This window comes from Protopterus annectens, chromosome 4.part1 (assembly GCF_019279795.1).
Source record: "Protopterus annectens isolate FY-2018-M chromosome 4.part1, PAN1.0, whole genome shotgun sequence".
NCBI classification, from domain to species: Eukaryota; Metazoa; Chordata; order Ceratodontiformes; family Protopteridae; genus Protopterus; species Protopterus annectens.
Window position 1 is genome coordinate 113,017,279 of NC_056734.1, and position 23,764 is coordinate 113,041,042.

The window sequence follows — 23,764 nt, forward strand, 5'->3', positions numbered from 1 at the left end:
TAGTAGAAGGCAAACACAAAAAATAAGCATGTATGTACATATATACAAAACAAATACACCATAAGAGACTCCCCAGCTAGCTATTAGGAGGGTAAATACCCTAGGGGTACCACAGAGGGGAAGGAAGGAGGGTAATCCTGACTGCAGATGCTATCCAGTTCGGACAACTACATTTATGGTAGGTACAAAACTGTACTATGTCCTTCATGGATGCATCTGCAGTCATAACAAATGGGTAGAATACCATAGCCAAACTAGCGGAGGAGGGATAACAATTATGGTGCAGTTAGGATCCCTTGCAGTACAGCAGTGGCAAACCCTGCTCGGGATCTAGAATATAGAGGTAGATTATAATGCTTGGCAAATGTATGCACGGAGGTCCAAGTAGCCGCCTCAATAATGTCCTTGGTTGCCACTCCTCGTAAGAAAGCTGTGGTAGTGGCTGTAGCCCTTGTAGAATGAGGTCTTATGTTCTGTGGAATTGGTTTTCCATGGTAGGAGTAACAGAATCTTATGCAATTTCCTATCCATTTGGAGATTGTCTGTTTGGAAATTGCTTTTCCTTCCCTTCCTGTTGCATAGGCTACAAAAAGCTGGTCAGTTTTTCTGTTACTTTTGGCTCTGTCCAGGTAGTAGCGTAACTGTCTATGTACATCCAAGGTATGCAGCATTCTTTCACCTCTGTTTTGTGGATTGGGAAAGAAGATAGGTAGGTGGATTGCCTGGTTTAAAGACACTCTGGATACCACCTTAGGCATAAATGTAGGATTAGTTCTCATGGACACCCTATCTTGATGGAAGATTAGGAAGGGTTGCACTGCCATTAAGGCCTGTAGTTCCGAAACCCTCCTTGCTGAAGTAATAGCCAGTAGGAAAGCAGTTTTCCATGACAGGTGTTGTAGATCTGCTGTTGCTGCTGGTTCAAACGGAGGGAGTGTCAACTTTTCTAGTACAAAGTTCAAGTCCCATGCTGGTAATGGTGGTTTCCTAGGAGGTTTTACATTCTTGATCCCTCTGAGGAACTGCCTGAGTAGAGGATGTGAAAAGACAGGCGGATCAAAGCTGTATTCTGCTGAAATAGCTGATGCATGTATCTTGATGGAGGAATAGGACAGGCCTGTATGTAGAAGCTCTGCCAAGTACTCCAGAATGTTAGCAATATCTATGTTCGACACATCTTTTCCTCTTTCAGTACTCCAAATGACGAACCTTTTCCATTTTCCTGCATAGTTCCTTCTTGTTGAAGGTCTGCGGGCTTCAAGGATAATGTCTTTAACCCTTTGGGAAAGGTCTGGGTTAGTTGCTGCTATGTGATGTTCCAGGCAGTCAGTTGCAAGGTTTTAGGTTGGGATGTATGATGTTGTAGTTGTTCTGAGTTAACATCAGAGGCATCAGGGGTATTGACCACATTTTCTCCCGAGACATGCTCCTCAGCAATGGGTACCAGTGTTGTCTTGGCCAGTTCGGAGCTATCAGAATTATCCTTGGACGTTCCTCTTTGATTTTCAGTAGTACCTTGTGCATCAAGGAAGAGGTGGAAATGCATATGCTGTCAGGCCTTTCCAGCTGAAGGATAGAGTCCACCTTCCATGCAAGTGGGTGGAATGTCCTTGTGCAGAATTTTTTGAGCTGGTGATTGAGTGGCGAAGCAAATAGATCTATTTGTGGCATTCCCCATTTCTTTGTGATGGCCTTGAAGATGTCCGGGTGTAGCATCCATTCGTGAGCATCCGAGGTGGTTCTGCTTAAAATGTCTGCTAGGGTGTTCTCTTTTCCCGGTACAAATATTGCCTGTAACTGGATGTTGTAGCTGAGAGCCAGATTCCAAAGGTCCAAAGTCATTCTGCATAGGGGGTATGAATGAGTGCCTCCCTGTTTGTTGATGTACCACATGACTGTGGTGTTGTCTGTCCTTATCATCAAATGGCCTTCTTTGAGGAATGGTCTGAAGTTTTGGATTGCCAGTTTTACTGCCAGCATTTCTTTTTGGTTTATGTGCAGGTGCAGCTGGTCCTGAGTCCACAGTCCTTGTATGCATTTGTCCAGCATGTGCGCCCGCCATCCTAGGTCTGAGGCGTCCGTTGTGATGGTTTGGCTTGCTCGAAAGTTGTGGAAGGGTAAGCCTGGGTTTGACTGGCATGCTTGAGCCCACCATAGGAACTCCTGTTTGAGGCATGGGATTAGTGGTATTTCTGTTTCTAAGCTGTGCCTGTGTTGAGACCATAAATTCTTTAGGTACCACTGTAACTTTCTCATATGCAGTCTGGCATGTGGGACCAAGATTATGCATGATGCCATGAAGCCCAAGGCCTGCAGAACTTTTCTTGCTGTTAGTTTGTTCTGCTTTGTTAATGCCAAGAAGTAGAGAGGGAGCTCTTTTTGTTTTTCTGCAGTTAGGAATGCCATTTGTTTTACTGTGTCCAATTCCGCTCCCAAGAAAGTTCTTGTTTGGGATGGTATTAGCCTTGATTTTTGTAAATTGACTGTGTATCCCAGGGCTTGTAGCAAGTAAATGACCCTTTGTAAATCTGTTGTCAGCTTGCTTTTGTTGTCCGCTTGTAACAGGCTGTCGTCCAGGTATGGATACATTTGGATTCCCTGTACTCTGCAGTGAGCGATTACTGATGCCAGGCATTTTGTGAATACTCTGGGCGCAGTAGATAAGCCAAAGGGCAATGCTGAGAATTGATAATGCTCTGATCCTGCAAGAAATCTGAGGTATCTTCTGCAATTTGGTCGAATGGGGACGTGCAGGTATGCCTCCTTGAGATCTAGAGTTACCAGCCAACACTCCTTGCCCAGCATGGGAAGAAGTTGCTGGAGGGTCAGCATTTTGAATTTTGGGACAATGATGTATGTGTTTAAGATGGACAAGTCGAGAATAGGTCTCCAGTTTTTCTCTTTTCTTGGCACTAGGAAGAGTCTGGAGTAGAATCCTTTGCCCTGTTCTGTTATTGGTACTCTTTCCACAGCTCTCATCTTTGTTAATTCCGCTATCTGCTGCAGAGCTTCTATTTTTTTATTTGGAGGCAGGTTTGGCATTCCTCTTTTTACTGGTAAGGTGTGGAAGTGGAACCGGTAGCCTTGGTCTATGGTTTGCAAAATCCACTTGTCTTTTGTGATATAGTGCCAATTTTTCGAGAATAAGGCTAACTTTCCGCCTAATGGTGCTGCTATCTGCTCCCTGGTAGGCGGAGTCAGAGCCAAGTCACTGTGATTGTCCTGTTGCAGTGGCAGTGGTTGTGTCTGTGCCTCGGTTATTGCCTTGCCACTGTCGTCCTCTGTAGGCACCTCCTCTGGATTGATTTCTGCCCCTAGAGCGTCTATTCCTGCCCCTTTGGGATCTTGTGGAGTCAGGAAAGGACCAATTTTTGGCAGGCCAGTTCCTGCTAAACCTTGGGGCTGAACCTGTAAGAAAACTTTAACTGTTTGTACAGATTTTGGCTTTTCTTCCATTTTCTTCATTACCTGCTGGGCAGGTTCCCAAATAGACTGGCCTTATCCATAGGAGCATCTAATAGCTTTGCTTTAACATGATCCGGTAAGACCTGTTCTTTCAACCATGCATGCCCTTTTATCACTGTGCCAGTCATGGCTGATCTAAATGAAGCCTCCAGTGCATCATAGCCACATTTTAAGGAATGGTTACTAACCTGTTGGATGTTATTCACCATTTCTAATACATATTTCTTATCTAAAGATTCATCAGAGGACAGCTTTTTAATTAACTGATCAAGCATAAACTCTTGGTATTGGATCATGTGAAACTGACAGTTTAAAGCTCTAGCTGAGAGTGTAGCAGAGGTGTAGACTTTTTTACCCCATCTCTCTAAGGACCTGGATTCCCTTTCAGAGGAATAGGATTTTTGCTGTGGTCGAGGCTACTGCCTTAGGCCCCTGGGATATAGTTTCGGGTCTGCAAGTGGGGCCTTGTATAGGTGGTGATGAGTGTCTGGCACTCTGTAAAATCTATCTGGTTTGGCCGGGGCTGGAGGTAAAGAGTCAGGTGCAGTGCAGACATCATTAAATGCATCGTCCACAACAGGCAGAACAGGAGGTATAGCTAAGGGCCTGTGTTGTGGTAAGTGCAGAAAAGTCCTAAGCCTTTTTCTTGAATCTGAGAAATCTTGTCCCTGCCATTGGAATTGTTCTCTCATGGCATGTAAGGTTTCCCCAAAGGAGAATTCCTCTGGTGGAGAGGCAGCTGGAATGGATTCTTCAGCGTCGGAATCTTCATAATTGGAAAAAGGAGCCTCTGGCTGGTCTGTAATGTCTGAGTCATCCGCAGAATCATCAGAGGACACAGGCTCGGGGGGCTCTGCTCTAGGTCTCTTTTCTGGGGGCTGAGAGGCCCTGTCTGGGTGAGATTGGGATCCCCTAATTAGGGATATTAAATCTTCTGCCAGAGTAAGCATTTGTGAACTAGAAGTAGGCCTGTGTGAGGGGGGTTTAACAGGCACTGATTTAGCAGATTTGGCTGCTTTAGCCCTGGCAAAGGCCTTAATAGACATGGCTGCAGGAGGCCTAGCAACACCACGTGCTGGGGTAGAGACATCCAAAGGGATGGTGTCTGATAAATCACTAGGAACCACAGTTGTAGGCAAAATTTCTGAGGCTGATTCCGGTAAGGTAGCAGGAGCCTCAGTAGTAGTCATGGATTCGGCTGAAGATTGGCCAGTTTTCTCGGTTTCGGCCGAAACCGAGACACTCGCGGCTTGCTTAACCGTGGTTTCGGCCGAAACCGCGGACCGCGAGTGTCGGTCTTTTTCTTTGCGTTTTTTAACAATTTGGGTAGTCGGAGGATCCGACGGCATAATGTACGTAAAATCTGAGCCGAAAAACTGTTCAGCAAACTCCAACCGACGCCTAAGCGTTCGTCGGTTGAAGGAAGCACAGGCCGAACAGGCTGCTACGTCGTGGTCTGGGCCTAAGCAAGGCAAACAGTAAGAGTGGAAATCTTTATGAGGTATTTGTTTCCCACAAGTTAAACAGTTATTGACTTTTTCTGACATCGGCTGAGGCAAGAAAGAGTCCCCAACGGGGTACTTAGCTTTTTAGAAGTCTTGAGTAGTATTCGGTAGTAGTAATCTCTGGATCTGACCGACCGGCACTTGCGAACAGCTTCTGCTTCGGGCGCCACGCGGCAAGAAAGACTGGGGAAAATGGCGTCGGCTGATGCCTTTATACCCGAAGACCAGCAGAGATGACGTCGGTGGAGTGCGACATCAGCCGAAGCCGGACCCAGACTTTGGAATCCGGCCGACCGAAGGGCTGCCTGACGACAGGACAACCCATTTGTTATGACTGCAGATGCATCCATGAAGGACATCTGACTCTCCAGCTGATACAGAAATCCTCCAGAAGGGTCTCACTGAGATGGATACCTGGTATCAAAATCATGGCCTCAAGTTAACTGCCAAAAAGTGCACAGTCATCCCCTTTGGAAAAAACAAAGTACCCGTGGACCACCACATAAGTGGTAGTCCCCTAAATACAAAAAATGTAATAAGGGATCTGGGGACCCAAGTCGATAGTAAACTCTCCTTTGATAATCATATTGCCAAGGTAGTTAGAAAATCCTTCTATGTGGCCCACCTAATCACAAAAGGGTTCGCATCTAGAACAAAAGAGTTTATTGCGCCCCTTTACTCATCACTCATCAGACCCATCATAGAGTACAATGCCCCATTTGGGATGTACCTTACAAGACACCTGCAACAGCTGGAAAGACCAAAGTACCACCTCACCAAGAGGATTACTGGCCTCAAACATATGCCCTATGCAGCCCGACTGAAGAAACTCCAGTTGTACTCGGTTGCATACCGCTTACACAGAGGTGAGCTCTGCCTGACATACAAGGCCATGTCCAACCCAGAATTGATGGACATGCTCCACCTAAAAAAAAAAACAAATCCCCAAGAGCCACACGCTCTAGGGATCTAAACCTCACCATAATGATAAACAGGATGTGCTGGAGGGATAGATTCCTGTCCCAGAGACTCCCCATGCTTTGGAACAGGATTCCAATCTACATTTGGCAGAGCCCCTTACTAACACTCTTGGAGAAACCTTGATGAGTGGATGGGAAACAGAAAATTTACCCTGGGGATCACTGCAGTGGCTCTGCTGGACAGAGGCAGAGGGAACTAATGGCTCTGCTGGACCGAGGCACAGGGAACTAATCTAAGGGGGCGGCGAAAACCAACACAGTCTGGCTAGGCTTACAGATGCCCTCGGGCAGATAGCCTAGTAGTTACCTATGAACTAGCAGGCACATAGGATGCAGACTAAAGTACAGTTGTGAACACTTACCATAAATGTAGATGTTCGAGTGGATTCACTGTTGCAGTCATTACATTTGCGTAATCTGCTGGCAGGTTGCCCTCAGTCGGCCTGATTAACAAAGTCTTGGGTCTTGCGTCGGCTGCTGTCCCTTCTTCCATGATGTCAGGTCGTCAGGGGTATATGTAGCCGATGCCATTACATCAGTTTTTCTTGCCCCAGATGTCAGGTGCCCCCCAAATGGGGAGCAAATAAAATTAAAAACACAAAAATATACCTCCAACCAAAAGCAAATATACCAAAAAGGCTTTTAAGCATAGTAAAAGAAAGTAGAGGTACAGTCACAGAAAAACAGGGGGCTGGAGGGAGGGTAACCAGGACTGTAGTGAATACAGTCGAACATCTACATTTATGGTAAGTGTACACAACTGTACTATGTTCTTCGTGTTTCCCTGTTGCAGTCATTACATTTGGGTAGATTGCCAAAGCTATGGTTGAGAGGAGGAATTTATACAGCATTATGACCAGCTATAAGGCCCTGCAAGACAGCAGCGGCAAAGCCAGCTCTGGATTTAGAGAAAATTGGTAAATGATAATGCTTGGTATGTACAGAACTCCAGGTAGCAGCTTCTAGAATATCCCTGGTAGGAACACCTCTGAGAAAAGCTGCAGAAGTAGATGCAGCCCTGGTAGAGTGAGATCTGATCCCCTGGGGGATAGGTTTTCCATTGTGCATATAGCAGAAATGAATGCAATGGCTTATCCATTTAGAAATAGTTTGTTTTGAAATAGCCTTCCCATCTGCCCCAGCAGCAAATGCTACTAGCAATTGTTCAGATTTTCTTCGAAATTTAGTCCTGTCCAAGTAGAATCTAAGTTGTCTGTGCACGTACAAGCAATGCAGAATCTGTTCTCCTTTGTTCTGTGATTTGGGAAAGAAGGTTGGCAAATGAATGGACTGATTAAGAGCCACACTGAAAACCACCTTGGGCATGAAGGATGGATTGGTCCTCAGAGATACCCTGTCCGCATGAAAGATGATGAAAAGCTCCACTGCCATAAGGGCCTGTAATTCAGATATCCTTCTAGCTGGAGTGATTGCTAAAAGGAAGGCTGTTTTCCAAGAGAGAAATTTTAAGTCTGCAGTAGCAGCTGGCTCGAAAGGAGGTAGAGTGAGCTTTTCCAAAACAAAGTTAAGGTCCCAGGCAGGGGTAGGAGCTTTCCTGGGTGGTCTCAAGTTCTTTGCCCCTCTGAGATCCTGCTTGAGCAGGGGATGAGAAAAGAGGGGTGGGTTCTGAGGTATAGTGAGCTGAAATAGCTGAGGCATGGATTTTAATAGCGGAAAAAGACAGGCCTTTGTGAAGCATCTCAGTCAAGTATTGCAAAATCTGAGGTAAATTGGGTGCTGCTGTGCTCATCCCTAAAGACTGGTTCCAGGCCCTGAATCTTTTTCTATTTGTCAGCATAAGATTTTTTAGTACTAGGTCTTCTCGCCTCTAAGATGACATCCATCACAGGTTTGCTGAGGGATGCTAAGGGTGAATTTAAGCGATTAGCCAAGCTGCAAGGTTCAATGTTGGAAGCTGAGGGTGCAGAATTTGGTTCTCCTGCTGAGACAGCAAGGAAGGTATCTGAGGCAGGTGCCATGGAGATATTTGTGACACACTGCGCAGGAGTGGGTACCAGTGTTGGCGTGGCCAGTCTGGAGCAATCAAAATCATTCTTGGTTTGTCCTGTTTGACTTTTAGCAGAACTTTAGAGAGCAGAGGCAGAGGGGGAAAGGCGTAGACTGATAGGTATTTCCAGCTGAAGAACAGAGCCATCCACTTTCCAGGCTTGTTTGTGGGGAATCCTTGTGCACAATTTGTCCAACTGGTAGTTCTGGGGGGAGACAACTAAATCTATGTCTGGGCTCCCCCATTTGCTTGTCAACATGTTGAAAATCTGTGGTTCCAGTTTCCACTCATGTGGGTCCATGAGATTTCTGCTTAGTCCGTCTGACACTGTATTCAATTTTTCTGGCAGGAATTGAGGTTGTAGGTGCACTTGCTAGCTCAAGGCTGTGTTCCACAAAGCCATGGCTAGTCTGCAGAGGGGGTAGGAATGTGTACCCCCCTGTTTGTTTATGTACCACATAACCGTGGTGTTGTCTGTCTTTACCATTAGTTGCCCTGGAAGAATGTAGTCCTTAAAGGCTGTCAATGCATTCTGTACAGCTAACATTTCTTTTTGATTGATACGTAGGTGCATTTGATTTGGGTTCCATTTGCCCTGAATGCACTTCCCTGCCAGGTGAGCCCCCCATGCATAGTCTGATGCATCTGTAGTCAGGGTTTGGGTGGCAGGGGGTAGTGTGAATGGTTTGTCCCTTGTTTTGGTGGTAGGCCTTTGCCCACCATAGGAACTCTAGGCGTAGGCAAGGTATGATAGGAATCATCATTTCCAGGCTGTGACAATGTTGACTTCATAGAGTTTTTAAGTACCACTGTAGTTTCCTCATATGCAGTCTTCCATATGGAATTAGAAGAATGCAGGCCGCCATGAACCCAAAGGCTTGCAGTATTTGTCTTGCAGATAGCAGGGTTTTTGTGGCCACTTGTTTGAAGTAAGTTACCAAATGAATTTGCTTCTGGCATAAGGAAAGCCATCTGGGCAGTTGTATTCAAGCTTGCACCCAGAAATGTAATCTGTTGAGAGGGTACCAGTTGTGATTTCTTTTCGTTTATGGTGTACCCCAGACAAGTAAGAACCTTTTTTACAAACGCCAGATGATTTAGAAGTATGGCCTGGTTTTCTGCCTGAATTAGACAATCATCCAGGTATGGATATATCTGAATATTTCTTTGCCTGCAAAATGCAATTACTGGAGCCAGGCACTTTGTGAATACCCTGGGCGCAGTAGACAAGCCAAAGGGCAGTGCAGAAAACTGATAACATAAGTAGCCTGCTTTGAATTGTAGGTGTCTTCTGCAGGATTCCCTGCTTGGGAAGTGCAGGTATGCTTCTTTTAAATCTATAGAGTTGCCAACCAGGCATCTTTGTCTAGCATAGGAAGTAACTGGTGAACAGTCAGCATCTTGAATTTTGGAATGTCCAGAAAGGTGTGTACAGTAGACAGGTCCAGAATTGGACGCCATGATTTGTCTTTTCTGGGTACTATGGAAAAGCTTGGAATAAAAACCTTGTCCCTTTTCCTCTTCTGGTACCGGTTGAATAGCCCCCATGTTTAAGAAGGAAAATACTTGTTTTGGGGCCTCTGCCCACTGATTTGGGGGCAGGTCTGGCCACCCGTTTGGTGTTGGCAACATGTGGAAATTAAATTTGTATCCCTGGGACACTATATTTAAAATCCATTTGTCCTGGGTTATGAGTTCCCAGTTTTTTGCATGAAGAGCAATCTTTCCCCCCAAAGGGGCGGCTAAAAGGTAAGTGCTTGGTAATTTTAAAGGAAAGTCATTGAGACTATTTACCATAGGGGGTGTCTTGTTATTTCCAGATTTGGAAGTGGAGGCCCCCCATTGCTTAGTTCTGAGAGTCCCCTGGGACTGAAACCTGGTGCTTTTGGTGTGTCTTGGTTTGGCTTGAGAGGATCTGGAAGGAGCTGGAAAGGACCAATTCTTAGTAGGCCAGTGCTTACTAAATCTTGGAGGTTGAACGTGTAAGAAATCTTTTACAGTTTGCAGAGATTTAGCTTTATCTTCCATCTTTTTTAGAACTTCTTCAGCCTTATTGCCAAACAGGCGGTCCTGATTTAAAGTAACATCCAATAATTTCGCTTTAACATGATCAGGCAAAGATTGCTCCTTAAGCCAAGCATGCCTTCTAGGCACAGACCCAGTAACAGCAGCCCTGCAAGAGGCCTCTAAAGAATCAAAACCAGATTGCAAAGTATGTTTTCCAACTTGTTCAGCAGAATGCAATAAATCCTGAAAATCGTATATTTTCCACACAGTCAGAAATCATTTTCTGTTTAAGCACTCCAATAATATGCTGTTGATATTTTAACATATGAAATTGGCAGTTTAAAGCCCTGATTGCCAAGGTTGCAGAAGTATAAAACTTTTTATCCCATCTATCCAGCGTGCTGGAGTCTCTATCAGAAGGGGTAGGATTTGTAGTAGTAGAAACCTTAATGCCCTTGGGCCCCTGAGAAATGGTTTCTGGATCTGCAACAGGATTTTTGAAAAGGAACTTGTGGGACTTAGGAACCCTGTAGTATCTGTCAGGTTTACTAGGAGTCAGAGACAGGGAATCAGGGGCCATACTGGATTCCGAAAACACATCATCAACAATGTCTAGTACAGGAGGTATAGCCAAAGGCCTATGCTGAGGCAGAAGAAGAAAATCTCTAAGCCTCTTTTTTGAATCAGAAAATTCCTGACTTTCCCAGTGGAAATGCTCCCTTAAGGTATGTAAAGTTTCCCCAAAAGAAAAGTCCTCGGGGGGAAGCAGAGGGAATGGAATCCTCTGCATCAGAATCCTCATAAGTAGGTATGGACAAATCCAGGTCATTAGAAGAGTCAGAAGAAACAGAGTCTTGATCAGAAGATTTATAGTCAAGCTCAGCCCTAGGCCTCTTAGAAGGGGGGGGGGGGGGGGTTTGACTACCCCTGATTAGAGTAATTAGATCTTCAGCCATTTTGATCATTTGTTTTTTAGGCATAGGGGCCTGAACATGTGGCCAGGGCGTCGTTTTTTTAGACATAGATCGAGACTTAGGCCTTACTATAGAAGGTGGAGTCGGTTTAATATGCACTCTGTAGGCCTGAATACACCCTCAGAAGCTGGTGCCTGCACAGCGGCTCGGGACCCATCCAAGGTAGAGACATCCGCGGGTTCCATAGGTGAAGCATTTCGTGGCATACTGGACTCCGAATGGGTCTCAGTAGAGGCCTGCGAGTCAGAAGTAGTGGGTATCAGGGGTTGCGAAAGCACATCACTGAGTACCGGCAAACTGGCGACTGGCTTAGGAGAAGCGCCGTGGGCAGTTTTGGACCTCGACGGCCTGCCTTGGTCTTTATCTTTGCATTTTTTCAGAATCCCGATAGTCGGATGGCTAACTGATGTCATTTCTGGATAATTAAATCGAGAACCGAAATATTTAGAGGCAAAAATGTACCAACGATGGATAGTGCACTGATTAAATAAAGCACAAAACCGACAGCAAGGTACGTCGTGGTCAGGGCCTAGGCAAGGAATACAGTACAAAAGAAAATCTTTATGAGGTATTTGCTTTCCACAAGTAGTGCAATTATTAACATTTACAGACATCGGTAAGGAGCAAGAAAAAGTTTCCCCAATAGGGTACTTAGCTTTAAGTTGAAGACTTCAGTTCTGAAACTCGAAAACGAAAATTTCAGGAGTCGGCCGACCGGCACTTGCGAACTGCTTCTTCTTCGGGCACCGCACAGCAAGAAAGACTGATGTAATGGCGTCGGCTGCATGTTTTATACCCCCAAAGACCTGACGTCAAGGAAGAAGGTACAGCAACCGACGCAGGACCCAAGACTTTGTTAATCAGGCCGACTGAGGGCAACCTGCCAGCAGATAACTCAAATGTAATGACTGCAACAGTGAAACGAAGACCATCAGATATGAAGGTCCATGCATACAATGTGAGAAAAGAAAAACTCTCCTGAGTTGTAGAATGTCACCAGACACACTACTACTGATCCTACATCTGGCTATTCGAATGAGGCCTAAAATATCACTATCTCTTCATATATAGTAGCTGACTGAAAACGGTTAATTAGACAGGTACTAGCAAAACAGAAAGGTAGTATGGTCAGGAAGTTACCAAGAAGATGTTAACTGTGATACATGGCAAAATGAAATTATTTGATTAGGTCATACAAAAAAGAAACACAGTCAAGTTATGGGTAGGCATGTAAAAATCCAAACATGGGGCACCACATTAAAAATTAAGTCTGACAGTCACCTACCTCTTTCTGATAGGCTAATCCAGCTTCATATAACTTGACGAAGAGATACTGGGTCCATCTGTAATAATCTGGCTGACATGTGGTTATTTCCTGCAACAAAAGAACTGTGTGTCAGTGCTAAATATGGACAGCATCACATGTACACAGTGTGCATTCAAAAGATGCATCATCTTTCAAATCAGAATCCATACTCATTCTACACTTGTTCCTTCTGAAGTTCTTCAAAAAACACTCATTCCCTTACATTGCTGGCTGACTCACAATAGCAGAAAGACCCTATAACCTCCACTCATGTATTGACAGCATATCCTCCCCATCTCACACCCCACAAAAAAAGACAGTGTTCTAACTACTCCTTTTTAATACATTGCCCAAAAACCTGGCAGTCCTTGACATGAAGCATCAGAAACCTTACCAACTACCCAGAGTTGTGATTCAAACTTAAGGCTCTCCTACAACAACTTTCTGAACGCACCTACTTTACGTACAATTCACAAATTCACCGAAGCCCATGTCATCAAATCAATTAAAAGCCCTGTAATCATCAATTTTTCTACCTGCAGTTATACTTTTCTCTTTCACCTCCAGTAACCAAACACATACAATTCCCAACTAAATCCAACAGCTATTCTCAAATCCATACTCTTATTCATTTTTTTTCCAAAACGTTCAGCTCATATTATGATTTTTATCTCTGGTGGTGCAGCAGTAGCATTGTTGCCTCACAGCAAGTGGTTCTCCTGTTCAATTCTCAGCTGGAGTGTGGGGAGTGCCTTCTGTGTGGAGTCTGCATGTCCTCCCCGCGGTTGGGTGGGCGTTCGAAAGACATGCGTAAATGGGCGTGCCTTCGTTGAAGGTTGAATGTCGAGCTGCCACCTTGGCGTTCGTGAAAATCTACTGCCAATCATTAGCGGACCGGAGTTCCGCTGTGGTGACCCCTAACCGGGAAAAGCCGAAAGACAACAACACCATTCCTTTCAGAGGTAATCAGCTCAAAAATATGCATATTTCTACCCACACAGATGTAAATAGATGATGTAAATTTCAACTTTTTCAAATTTTTAGAAAAGATGTATACTATTTGTACCATAGTTGCAAGCTTTGCATATCTTCAGATATGTACTTTGTACACTGCCCTAAGCTAAACCTGAAACAGGTCCACATTGGATCAGGTTTTAGCTGGTAAATAAATATAAATTAATAAATAACTCCGTAAAAAAAAAAAAAAAATCAACAAATCAAGTGGGAGTATCATGCTAACTACATTAACATACCAAATTACTATGCACTGACTATTTACTAATGACATAATGGGTCAAAATGCATTGCATTCTATACAGGAAATTGATTTATGATGCACCTGATACAAAGAAAAAATTATCAACAGCTTACATCTTAGTTGTTCATTCAAGAAGGGGGCATAACTCTAACCAGAAATATATACCATATTTACAAATTTTGTTTAAGGTCAGTCTTATTACACCAAAGTATGACAAACAGACTTTCTCCGTCCAATGCTCGGGAATAGATACCTCTCTCCAGTGATGATCCCATTGTTTCTACACCAATCAGTACTTTCAAATGCATACAAAAACATGAAAGCTAATTAATGAAAAACTTTAGAAAAAAAAAAAGGATATAAACTGTCAGTGTGAATAAAGCACATAACACTGCAATTAAATTTCAAAGAGTATATAAAAGTAGAAAAAAAACAAGTTAAAACATCCCATATAAATCCTTAAAGTGCTTGTGTGTACACACACACACACATATATATATATATATATATATCTATATATCTATATATCTATATCTATCTATATATATATATATATATATATATATATATATATATATATATATATACACACACACGCACACACACACACACACACACACACACACACACACGGATCCCTACCTATCAGCTGATCAAAATTTCAATTACCTGAAGCCCAATTAATTGAGATAAAAACAACAAACATTCAATTAAGCAAATGTTCACATCACCAGATTTCTACACAGGGAATGGAGGCAGTTGGCCAACATGGGGAAATTTGCCCTTTTCCCCAACGTACTGTGATCTCGGAGTTGGTATATTTATTTAGGGCGGTGGTAGGCACAGCCCCCCCCCCCACCTGGGTGGGTTTGACACACTGCAGTGTATTTGTTGGTTGAATGTTGGCCAACTGCCTCCATTCACTGTGTAGAAATCCAGTGATGTGAAAGTTCACTTATTTGAACGTTTGGTGTTTTTGTCTCGATTAAGTGGGTTTCAGGTAAGTGAAATTTTGATTATCTGAAGTACACTCATATATGTATACACACACACACACACACACACACACACACACACACACACACACACACACACACACACACACTTATTTCATTTTCAAGGATGGAGTAAGTCTGCTGAAGACTGCGGTGGTGGTGCTGCGATAGCGTTGTCGCCTCACAGTAAGACGTTGTCCTATTTGATTCTCAGCTAGAGCGTCTTCTGTGTGGAGATATGCGTGAATGGGCGTACCTTCATTGAAGGTTGTGCGTCAGAGCTGGCAACTCAGCATGTAAAAATCTACTGCCAATCATTAGCGGACCAGAGTTCCGCTGTGGCGACCCCCTAACCGGGAAAAGCCAAAAGACACAACAGCAACAACAACAAGTAAGTCTGCTGAAGACAACTATTTTTAGACAAGAACTGGACCAGATGTCTGCTCATAAAAAGTACACGGAAATACAAAAATATAAACACCTAGTCATTATCACATTAACTGCATAATGGGAAAAAGTTGTGACTGGATTGATGGATATGTACATATAAAGACAGAGATAATCTACACGTGTGTGTGTGTGTGTTTCCAGTTTTCTCATGCAATTAAACATCACATAACTTGCACTCTAACAGCAGGGCAGCAAATTAAGGATAGCCATGTTTAAGGAATGCAGCCACGGAAAGAGCAGTTCCTTCCTACAAAAAATAAAACTGAAGGCTTGTTACCTGAGGATTTTATGATTCATAACTGATGTTACTGTTGAGAGTACCAAATTCCACACAACAAATAAAACACACTATTTTTGTGACTTTGTAGCATCTGTTTTATATAATGGCTGGAAATTTTCTGTCATACTTTCATAAATAAAACACATTTCACAACGCATTATGACCAGACTTGTTTCAACATTATCTGTAGTAACTCAAGACATGTACCGCTGCCTCTGAAGCCTAATGCGTAAGAAAGCACATCTGCACCTGCTATTTCCTTTTATAACCTCTCTTCAGAAACCAAATTGAAGCGTGACAACCAACATGACCACCAGAGAAAATATCTGATAGTTACCAATAAACGTCATGTGCACACACTAGGCTAACCACATTAAAATGAAAAGGTCGTGATCTTTTTCAGGAGAAACTTTGCTACTATTCAATATTTATGTATGCCAACTCATTATTTAATATGTGTTGCTGCCATATACCCATTCATTTGCAGCACGAGTGTACAAAATGCTGTTAAAAGCACAACAGACTTTGTGTTCAAACTAAACAAGTCATTCCTACACAGCAACAAAACAATTAATCACCTGCTATTCTTAACTGCTTCAAGAACAGATATGGCATTTGGTTTCTCTTTAAACATTTTTTTTTATTCTAGATGTTGTTATAAATGAATAAAACAAGCTACTGCATACTCCTCATAGTACTGAAGTGTACTGGCCTTCTAAGCAAGCTGTGTTTCATTCAAAAATGCTTAAACAGCTAAGTCAGATAAAATTAACAATAATGCATAAAATGCAATACAAAAGAATGAGTAAAACAAATACAAATACAAATATTTTCACACACTAAATTAATACAAACACAATAGACCGCTAGGTGAAATTAAGACAACGAGAAAAAACAACACTGTCTAAACGGAGAAGGCTGCGAAAAAAAAGTCTATCAATCCAACTACAACCCCTTTTTTTCCATTTTTGTATATGGGGTCAGGGAGTCACCTCAACAGTAACAATTATCTAGAGTTAAGGTTTATACCACCGGGTGGCTAGCCCCACCGCAGTAGTTCACACACACAACCAAGCGTATTCACACCTATGGCCAATTTCACGTGTCCAATCCACAAAAAGAAAATAGCTGACTAAATGGTCTATGCCATTATCAAAAATAAAAGGTATTTTGTTATAGATTGATATACCTGACAACAGTCTAAGCATAGGAACCAGGTATTATGCTAAGCATATGGAGTCGAGGACTAACAAGAAGTGCTCTTGCTTCACAGCTTATTACCTCATTCCTTTCTTTTATCATGAAAGGCACTGACAGATTACAGTACAAAATGGAGAAATCATAGGTAGCAGAAAAACCAGGAATGCCTAGAAGGGTAACAGAGTGGGAAGAGGTATTAAAAGTTACTATGTCTTCTGAAGATGAACATCCCGACTTACAGAGTGAAAGAATAAGCCAAGTTACTATGTCTTCTGAAGATGAATATCCCCACTTACAGAGTGAAAGAATAAGCCAAGTTACTATGTCTTCTGAAGATGAATATCCCCACTTACAGAGTGAAAGAATAAGCCAAACAATAGGACTAACAAGAGTTCCAGATGGCATAAAAGTCATATGAAATACTGTTCTGCACCATTCATATAGAGCATTCATTAATGACAATGAATGACTTACTTGATGGTTGCAGGAGTGAATTAAAAGGTATACTTGTAGTAAAGATAAGGTAGTTTTATTCTGTATCTTACGGTTTTGTAAAACTGATGAACCTGAAAAAAAATTCTAACATTTTAAACAGCCTAACTACACACAGGCAGATGGTGACCCAAGTCTCAGCAGCAGCTCAAGTGTTGCAGGGCTGGCTGAGGAGATGGAGGGAGAAGTGAGACGCTGTGTCTGGCTCATGTCTCAAGGAAGGAGTCCTGAGGCATGTTCAGTACTGTCATTCCCAGTGGACACCAGGTTTGCCCTTAGTGAAATGAAAATGATATGAAATGTGGGCCTCCAGGCAGCGTGAATGTCCACCGATGCACAACTCCAGCTATCATGATGGAAAGTACAGTTGTGTAAGAACTTAACATAACAGCAGCTGTCCTGATTTTTGCTGTTGTAGTATTCCATACAAAAGGGATATCCTACCGAGGACAGTTGTACAACTGTCCGGTATACCAAAGCTTCAAGCCCCTTCAAGTGCCACATTTCAGATGTGTGCCCTACATCTGAGGAGCAAGGTATATAACTGATGTACAAGTGCCAAATCCTTATCCCAGAAGAACCAGAGCAACCCAAGAGGAAAACAACAACACAACATATATACTCAGAAAGGGGAGAATGAAAGGTCGCTCTGCCAAAGGGATAAAAACTGAACAGGGGGAAGGAATCACTGCAACAGTGAAAAGTAGGACATCTACTGTTATGGTAATATTTTACAAACTGTACTATGTCCTTCCTTACCATTACTACAGTATTCCTTACAAAAGGGAGAGGATGACAGATACTGAAAAAAAACATGAGGAGGAGGAAGCAACACAAGAACCCCCCAAAAACCCTTGGAGGAGAGACCTGGAAAAACCTGCCAAACCCTAGAAATTATATCCGGCTTGTAGTGCTTCGTAAAGGTATGAACAGAAGACAAAGTAGCATCTTCTAAAATGGATTAAGCTTTAGGACTCTTGAAGAAAAAGCTCCAGAAGAGGTCACTGCTCTAGCAGAATTAGCACGAACAGAAGATGGAAGCTGCTTTCCATGAAAAGAATGACAAAAATAAATAGCTTTAAAAATCCAAAGGAGATGGTTTGCTCAGAAGCAGATAAATCCAATTTCTTGACATGAAAAGAATCAAAAAGATGCTCAGATTTTCTAATATCATTAGTCTTATACAAATAATGTCTGAGCAGTCTATGCAAATCCAAAGAAACGATAACATTCTCACTACTATTTTGACAAGAAGGAAAAAAGGAAGATAAACTGCCTGATTCAAAGATAAGTCATTAACCACTGTAGGCATAAAATAACGACTGGTCCAAACAGACTCTCTATCCCTGTGAAAAAACGCACAAGGAGGGACTGCCATAAGAACCTGCAACCCAGACCCCTTCTTTGCAGAAGTCAGAGCCACCAACAAGACAGTTTTCCAGATAAACAACTGCAAGGTAGAAGAGCTGCTGGCTCAAAATGTGGCTGAGTCAGCTTCTCAAGAATAAAATTAAGGTCCCAAGGAGGAGGGATTGGCTTTCTTTGATGCCTAATATGAAGGATGCCTTCCAAAAACTGTTTGACCTCAAATCTTAATGAAAGAGGTGAATCCAAAGGCAGACAACTAGAAATGTCTGACAGATGAGCTTTAACAGATGAGTCCATAAACCCAGTAGCAAAGAAAATACCTTAGACTGGATCTTAGTAAATAGCCATCCCCTCTCTTATAAAGCAGGTACCCTTCCTGATGATATTAGTGACCACTCCCTTACTTACATAATCAGACAACAAATCTTTATTCCCAACCAAACTATCTTTAAAACTACCCGGAGCAAACATGATTTTAATCCAGCAAGCTTCCAAGCAGAGCTTAAAGCCTGTGACTGGTCCCCTTTAAAACAACTCCCTCTTGAGGAAGCAGTATCTTATTTTAATACTAAATTCTTACAAATCCTGGAATATCATGCCCCTACCCGCTCTATACAAACTAGAAGTAAAGCTGCTCCATGGTCCATTAAAGAGACTAGGCATAAAATCTTATTGAGAAATAAAATCTGATCTAAATGGAAAAACACTAAAAACCCAACAGATCATCAAATCTTTAAACAGCTGAGAAATGTCACTAAAAAATCAATACTTCTTGATAAAAAAAATGTTTACTTTAAACTCCAGCAAAAGCATCAACAAAACCCACAAACTTTTTGGTCAGGTATAAATAGACTTCTACACCCAGGCCACTCCAAGACGCCAATCCCATCAGGTCTCTGCCCTAACATACCCAACCAGATTGTTGATGCTTTCAATACCTTTTTTACTGAAACCGTCCAATCTCTAGCAACTCCTTACCACCTGTTAGCTCAACCCTCCCATACTCTTTATCTAACATACCTCCTACCTTTCATTTAAAACCAGCTCCTACATCCCTCATCTACACCCTACTTCACAAATGTAAACCATGTACCCCCTCAGCTGATCTCCTACCAGCTGAATACCTGCAAATTGCAGCAAAAGTACTTGCCTATCCCATTTCCATCCTAATTAATAGAAGCATTACTGAAGGCTCTATCCCATCTCTCTGGAAAATCTCTCACATTATCCCACTTCACAAGGGTGGTAACTCAACAGAACTCTCTAACTTTCGCCCCATAGCCTTACTCTCTCCCTTAGCCAAAATTATGGAAAAATGCATCCACCAGCAACTACTTGATCACCTTCTCCAAAATAACCTAGTAGCTGATTGTCAGCATGGTTTTAGGCCTTTCCATAGTACTACCACTGCTCTCTTATCCTTCTCTGACTGCATTAACAAACATTGTAATAATAACATGCTTTCCTCTGCACTCTTTATTGACCTCTCTAAAGCTTTCGATATGGTTAACCATCAGTTACTTATAGACATACTCAAATCATTTTCACTTGACACACAGGCAGCACAATGGTTCAAGTCCTACTTAGAAAACAGACAGCAAGCTGACCTTTGGGACAATCACCTATCCACACATCTCCCTATTACCCTTGGTGTCCCTCAAGGCTCTATCCTGGGACCTCTCCTTTTCTCTATATTCATTAATGATCTAAATGTAAATCTTCCTCAAGCTACCTGCATACAATATGCAGATGACTCCACATTAATTTGTGCTGCCTCTTCTTCAGTTGAACTCCAATCCATCACCCAAACTGTATTTAACTTAGAAGAAAACTGGTTCCTACAACGTTGCCTTCTCCTAAACGCCAAAACAACAAAATTATTGCTATTTACTCCAACACTAAAATCCTCCCCAATAGATCTTACAGTTATATCCAACAATGGTACCGTCATAGCACCTGACCCTATCACCAAACTCTTAGGCGTAATAATTGACCACAACCTTAACTTTAACTCACATATTAACTCAACTATTAAAACAGTAAACAGGAAACTTGGTTCCCTTTACAGGATAAAATCTTTCCTTACCCCTGAAGCCAGAACTACCATTGCCCACACCCATCTGATCTCTACCCTCCTCTATGCCTCCCCCATTTATACTAATCTTTCCAAAAGCAACCTTAACAAACTGGCAACCTCATATAACAATATTGACAGATTTGCCACTGGCTCCCCATTTAGAACCCACCATTGTCTAAATCTTAAACAGCTAGGATGGCTAGAACTGCAAAACTAGCTACAATTTCAACAACTTACTATCACCCATAAGATTCTGTATCATCCCAATAATACTCTTATTCTCTGCAGCCTTATCTCCCCCTACAAAAATCTTACTACCCTTCGCTCAGCAGATAAATTACTAGTAACCATCCAGAAGTCCTATAACAAAGCAGGTGATTCTCTTTTCTCTAATTCTGTGGGGAAAACCTGGAACAGGCTTCCCAACAAACTAGCATCACTTTCGCCATTACCTCTTTTCAAAAAGCAACTAAAAATACTCCGAACTCAGACTAATCACTCCCCCAGTACAGCATTACTGTATACCTCCCTCCCAAAACCCTTAAAGTGGGATTAGTAAGCTTCTTTACTCTGATTCTAGTCTAGTCTTTGTTGGTAACTACCACTGAGTACGTACTTGTAACATACAGCCTGCTGTGAGCATATCTGTTCCACTTTGTATATATGCCAACTTTTTTTTCACTTTGAGTGTAATATTTCGAAACAACCTTAATAATTAGTTTGAATCTTTTCTTCTGTCCTAGTCTTCTATTTGATGAATGTCAAACCATTTACCATGTCAATATGCTTGTAGTAGTACTGTATTGTTTTACTAAACTTTGTAGTCAAGTTCTTGATGTTAATCTCTATCAACAATGTATTTAATTTTTTATTTCCTGATTTATTAGCCTAATTGGAGCTTATGTCCCCAGGCCTCTAGTGAAAATGGACATGTATCCAGTTGGACTAGCCCGGTCAACAAATGTAAAATAAAACAAAATAAATAAATAAAAGTATGCCAGGCCAAAAATGAGCAACTCACACAAGAAAGAAAGAGCTGTAGGAATACCCACCAACAGAGGGTCTTGTTCATGCTCATGGCACCCGACAGAAAATTTCTTCTATTTAGCAATATAAGATTTTTCAGTAGTAGTTTTTATATCCTCCTTCAAAACCTGAAGCACACTATCAGAAAGCTGGTGTTGAAAAGGAATTAAAACACATTCAATTACAGAGTCAATTGTAGGATGAGATCATAAGGGTGAATGAGACAGCCCTTGTCCTATGTGATAAGACCCATCTGGTGAGGTAACTTGTGCTGATTTCCCCTGGCCAAGTGAAAGAGAAGGGAAAACCAATGTTGTCTGGGCCAGAAGGGAGTCATCAGCAAGATTTTGGGGCTATGTGACATGACGTTTTGTAGGACACTTAGTAACAAGCGAAGTGGAGGATAAGCATATGGTAACATCCCCTTCCAAGGAAAAAACATGGCATCCACTTTCCAAGCCAGAGGACTTGACACTCTGGAACAGAACATGGGAAGTTGTTCAGAGGGGAGGCAAAAAGATCCACTTTAGTAGTACCCCACTGACGGACAATGTTCAGGAAACCTCCCTGTGAAGAATCCACTCATGGTGATCTGTCATGGATCTGCTCAGATTGTCTGCCACCGGATTGGGCTCAGAAGGAATGTAAACAGCATGGATAGTGAAATGATGTCGGATAGCAAACTCACAGCCTACGAAGCCCACTCTGTAAGGAAGATAAGACTTTGTGCCCCTCTGCTTGTTTATGTACCATATGACAGTGGTGGTGACTGTTAAAATCCTGAGGGGGCCTGGAACCCAGAGAAAATGCAAAGCCTGTAGAACTAAAAGCAAAGCACTCACCTCCCTGATGTTGATATGGTCTTTGACTTGCTGGGGATGCCCTGAACCCTGACATTGTTTGAGGATCCCCCCCAAAGGAAGCCCCCCCAAACCAGGTCTGAAGAACCTGTAAATAGCACTTGGGTGGGGAACAGGAACTAAAAAGGGAAGACTTGGATTCAGGGAAATCTGGTGAATCCACCAGAGGAACTCCTGTCTGGCACAAGGCAAGAAAGAGATGAGGAAGTTTAGACAATGACAATGCTGCAGCCAAATTGTCTTAAAGTACCACTGAAACTTCTGCAAGTGGAGTTTAGCCAAAGGAACCACTGGAATAATGAACGGCAGAAGTAACACAAGGGCTAAAAGACACTCCCTTGCAGTTATCTTCTGTAAAGGAAGAAAATGCTGAAAGAAGGCTGTCAGAGAAAGGACCTTAGGAGGAGGAAGAAAAGCCATCACTGAAAGGGTCTGCATCCCAAAAAAAACTCTGGTCCTCTGAAGGGGTCAGAATCGACTTTTTGAGGCTGAGTGTGAAACCCACACTGAGAAGGAGGAGCATTGAGAATTTGAGATCCTGCAGAAGAAGCAGCCAAGAAGAGGTCTAAATAAGCAGGTTGTGCAGACAGGGAAATATCTGAACACCACTGAGTCTGCAAAAGACTACGACAGAGGCAAGACACTTGAGAAAACTCTTGCACCTGTAAAAAGACCAAAAGGCAAAGCATAGAACTGATAATGTGAGGAAGAAACATAGAAGCAGAAATACTTTCTGAAGACAGAGCAAATAGAAATGTGAAAATATGCATTTTTTCAGGTCCAGAGATACCAGAAAGGCCCGAGGAAGCAGCAGAGGAAATAGTGACTAGAGAGTCAACATTTTAAAAAAGCAGACATTCAGAACAGTGTTGTGAAAGAAGAGATCTACAACTGGTCTCCAAAAGCCCTTTTTTCTGGCAAACAAAAACATTCTTGAGTAAAATCCTTTGCCTGTCTGGGATAGAGGAACTGGCTGAATAGTCCCCAGAGCAAAAGGTCTTGAAGAAGAGGAGGAAAATGAGGAAGTTGGCAAGGAGGGGGGCTGTGGCATGCCTGAAAAAGGAGGAAGAGATATCCAAGTCATGAAATATCAATTCTGGATGACAGAAAGACCTCAAGAATCTAGGATGGTGTGTTGCCAAATTGGAAAAGACAGAGTTAACTGGTGAGAAAGGGAAACCTTGCCAAGGGGCAGAGATTAGTGAATGTCTGATGGAGGAAGACATGTCAGAAGAGGAAAACTTCTGTCCCCTAAAATCCTGAGCAGGCTTCCCAGGAAACACGCTCTTGGAAGGTCTCTTACCTTTCAAGAGTTGGTTGGGATGTCTACAAACAAAGGAAGTCCTGGAAGGGAAGTTCCTTTGAAACTTGTGTATAAAGGAAAGAAAAAAAATGCTTAAGGCTCTGCATAACCTTCCCTTTATCCTGCAAGGTTTCCAAGAGGTCTAAAGCAGCACAGCCAAAAAGACTGAGTCTCCAAGGGAAAGTCCAACAATTTAGCCTTAATATCTTC

General features: G+C 42.5%; 1 protein-coding gene across 1 annotated transcript in view; it reads right to left on the reverse strand.

Annotated features, from left to right (window-relative positions):
• Positions 1–23,764, reverse strand: part of LARS2 (leucyl-tRNA synthetase 2, mitochondrial) — a 1,850,943-nt gene that overhangs the window by 1,373,018 nt on the left and 454,161 nt on the right. The window contains exon 5 of the mRNA XM_044070015.1: positions 12,225–12,314. Coding sequence (XP_043925950.1) covers positions 12,225–12,314 — 90 coding nt within the window. The remainder of the gene's footprint in view (positions 1–12,224; positions 12,315–23,764) is intronic.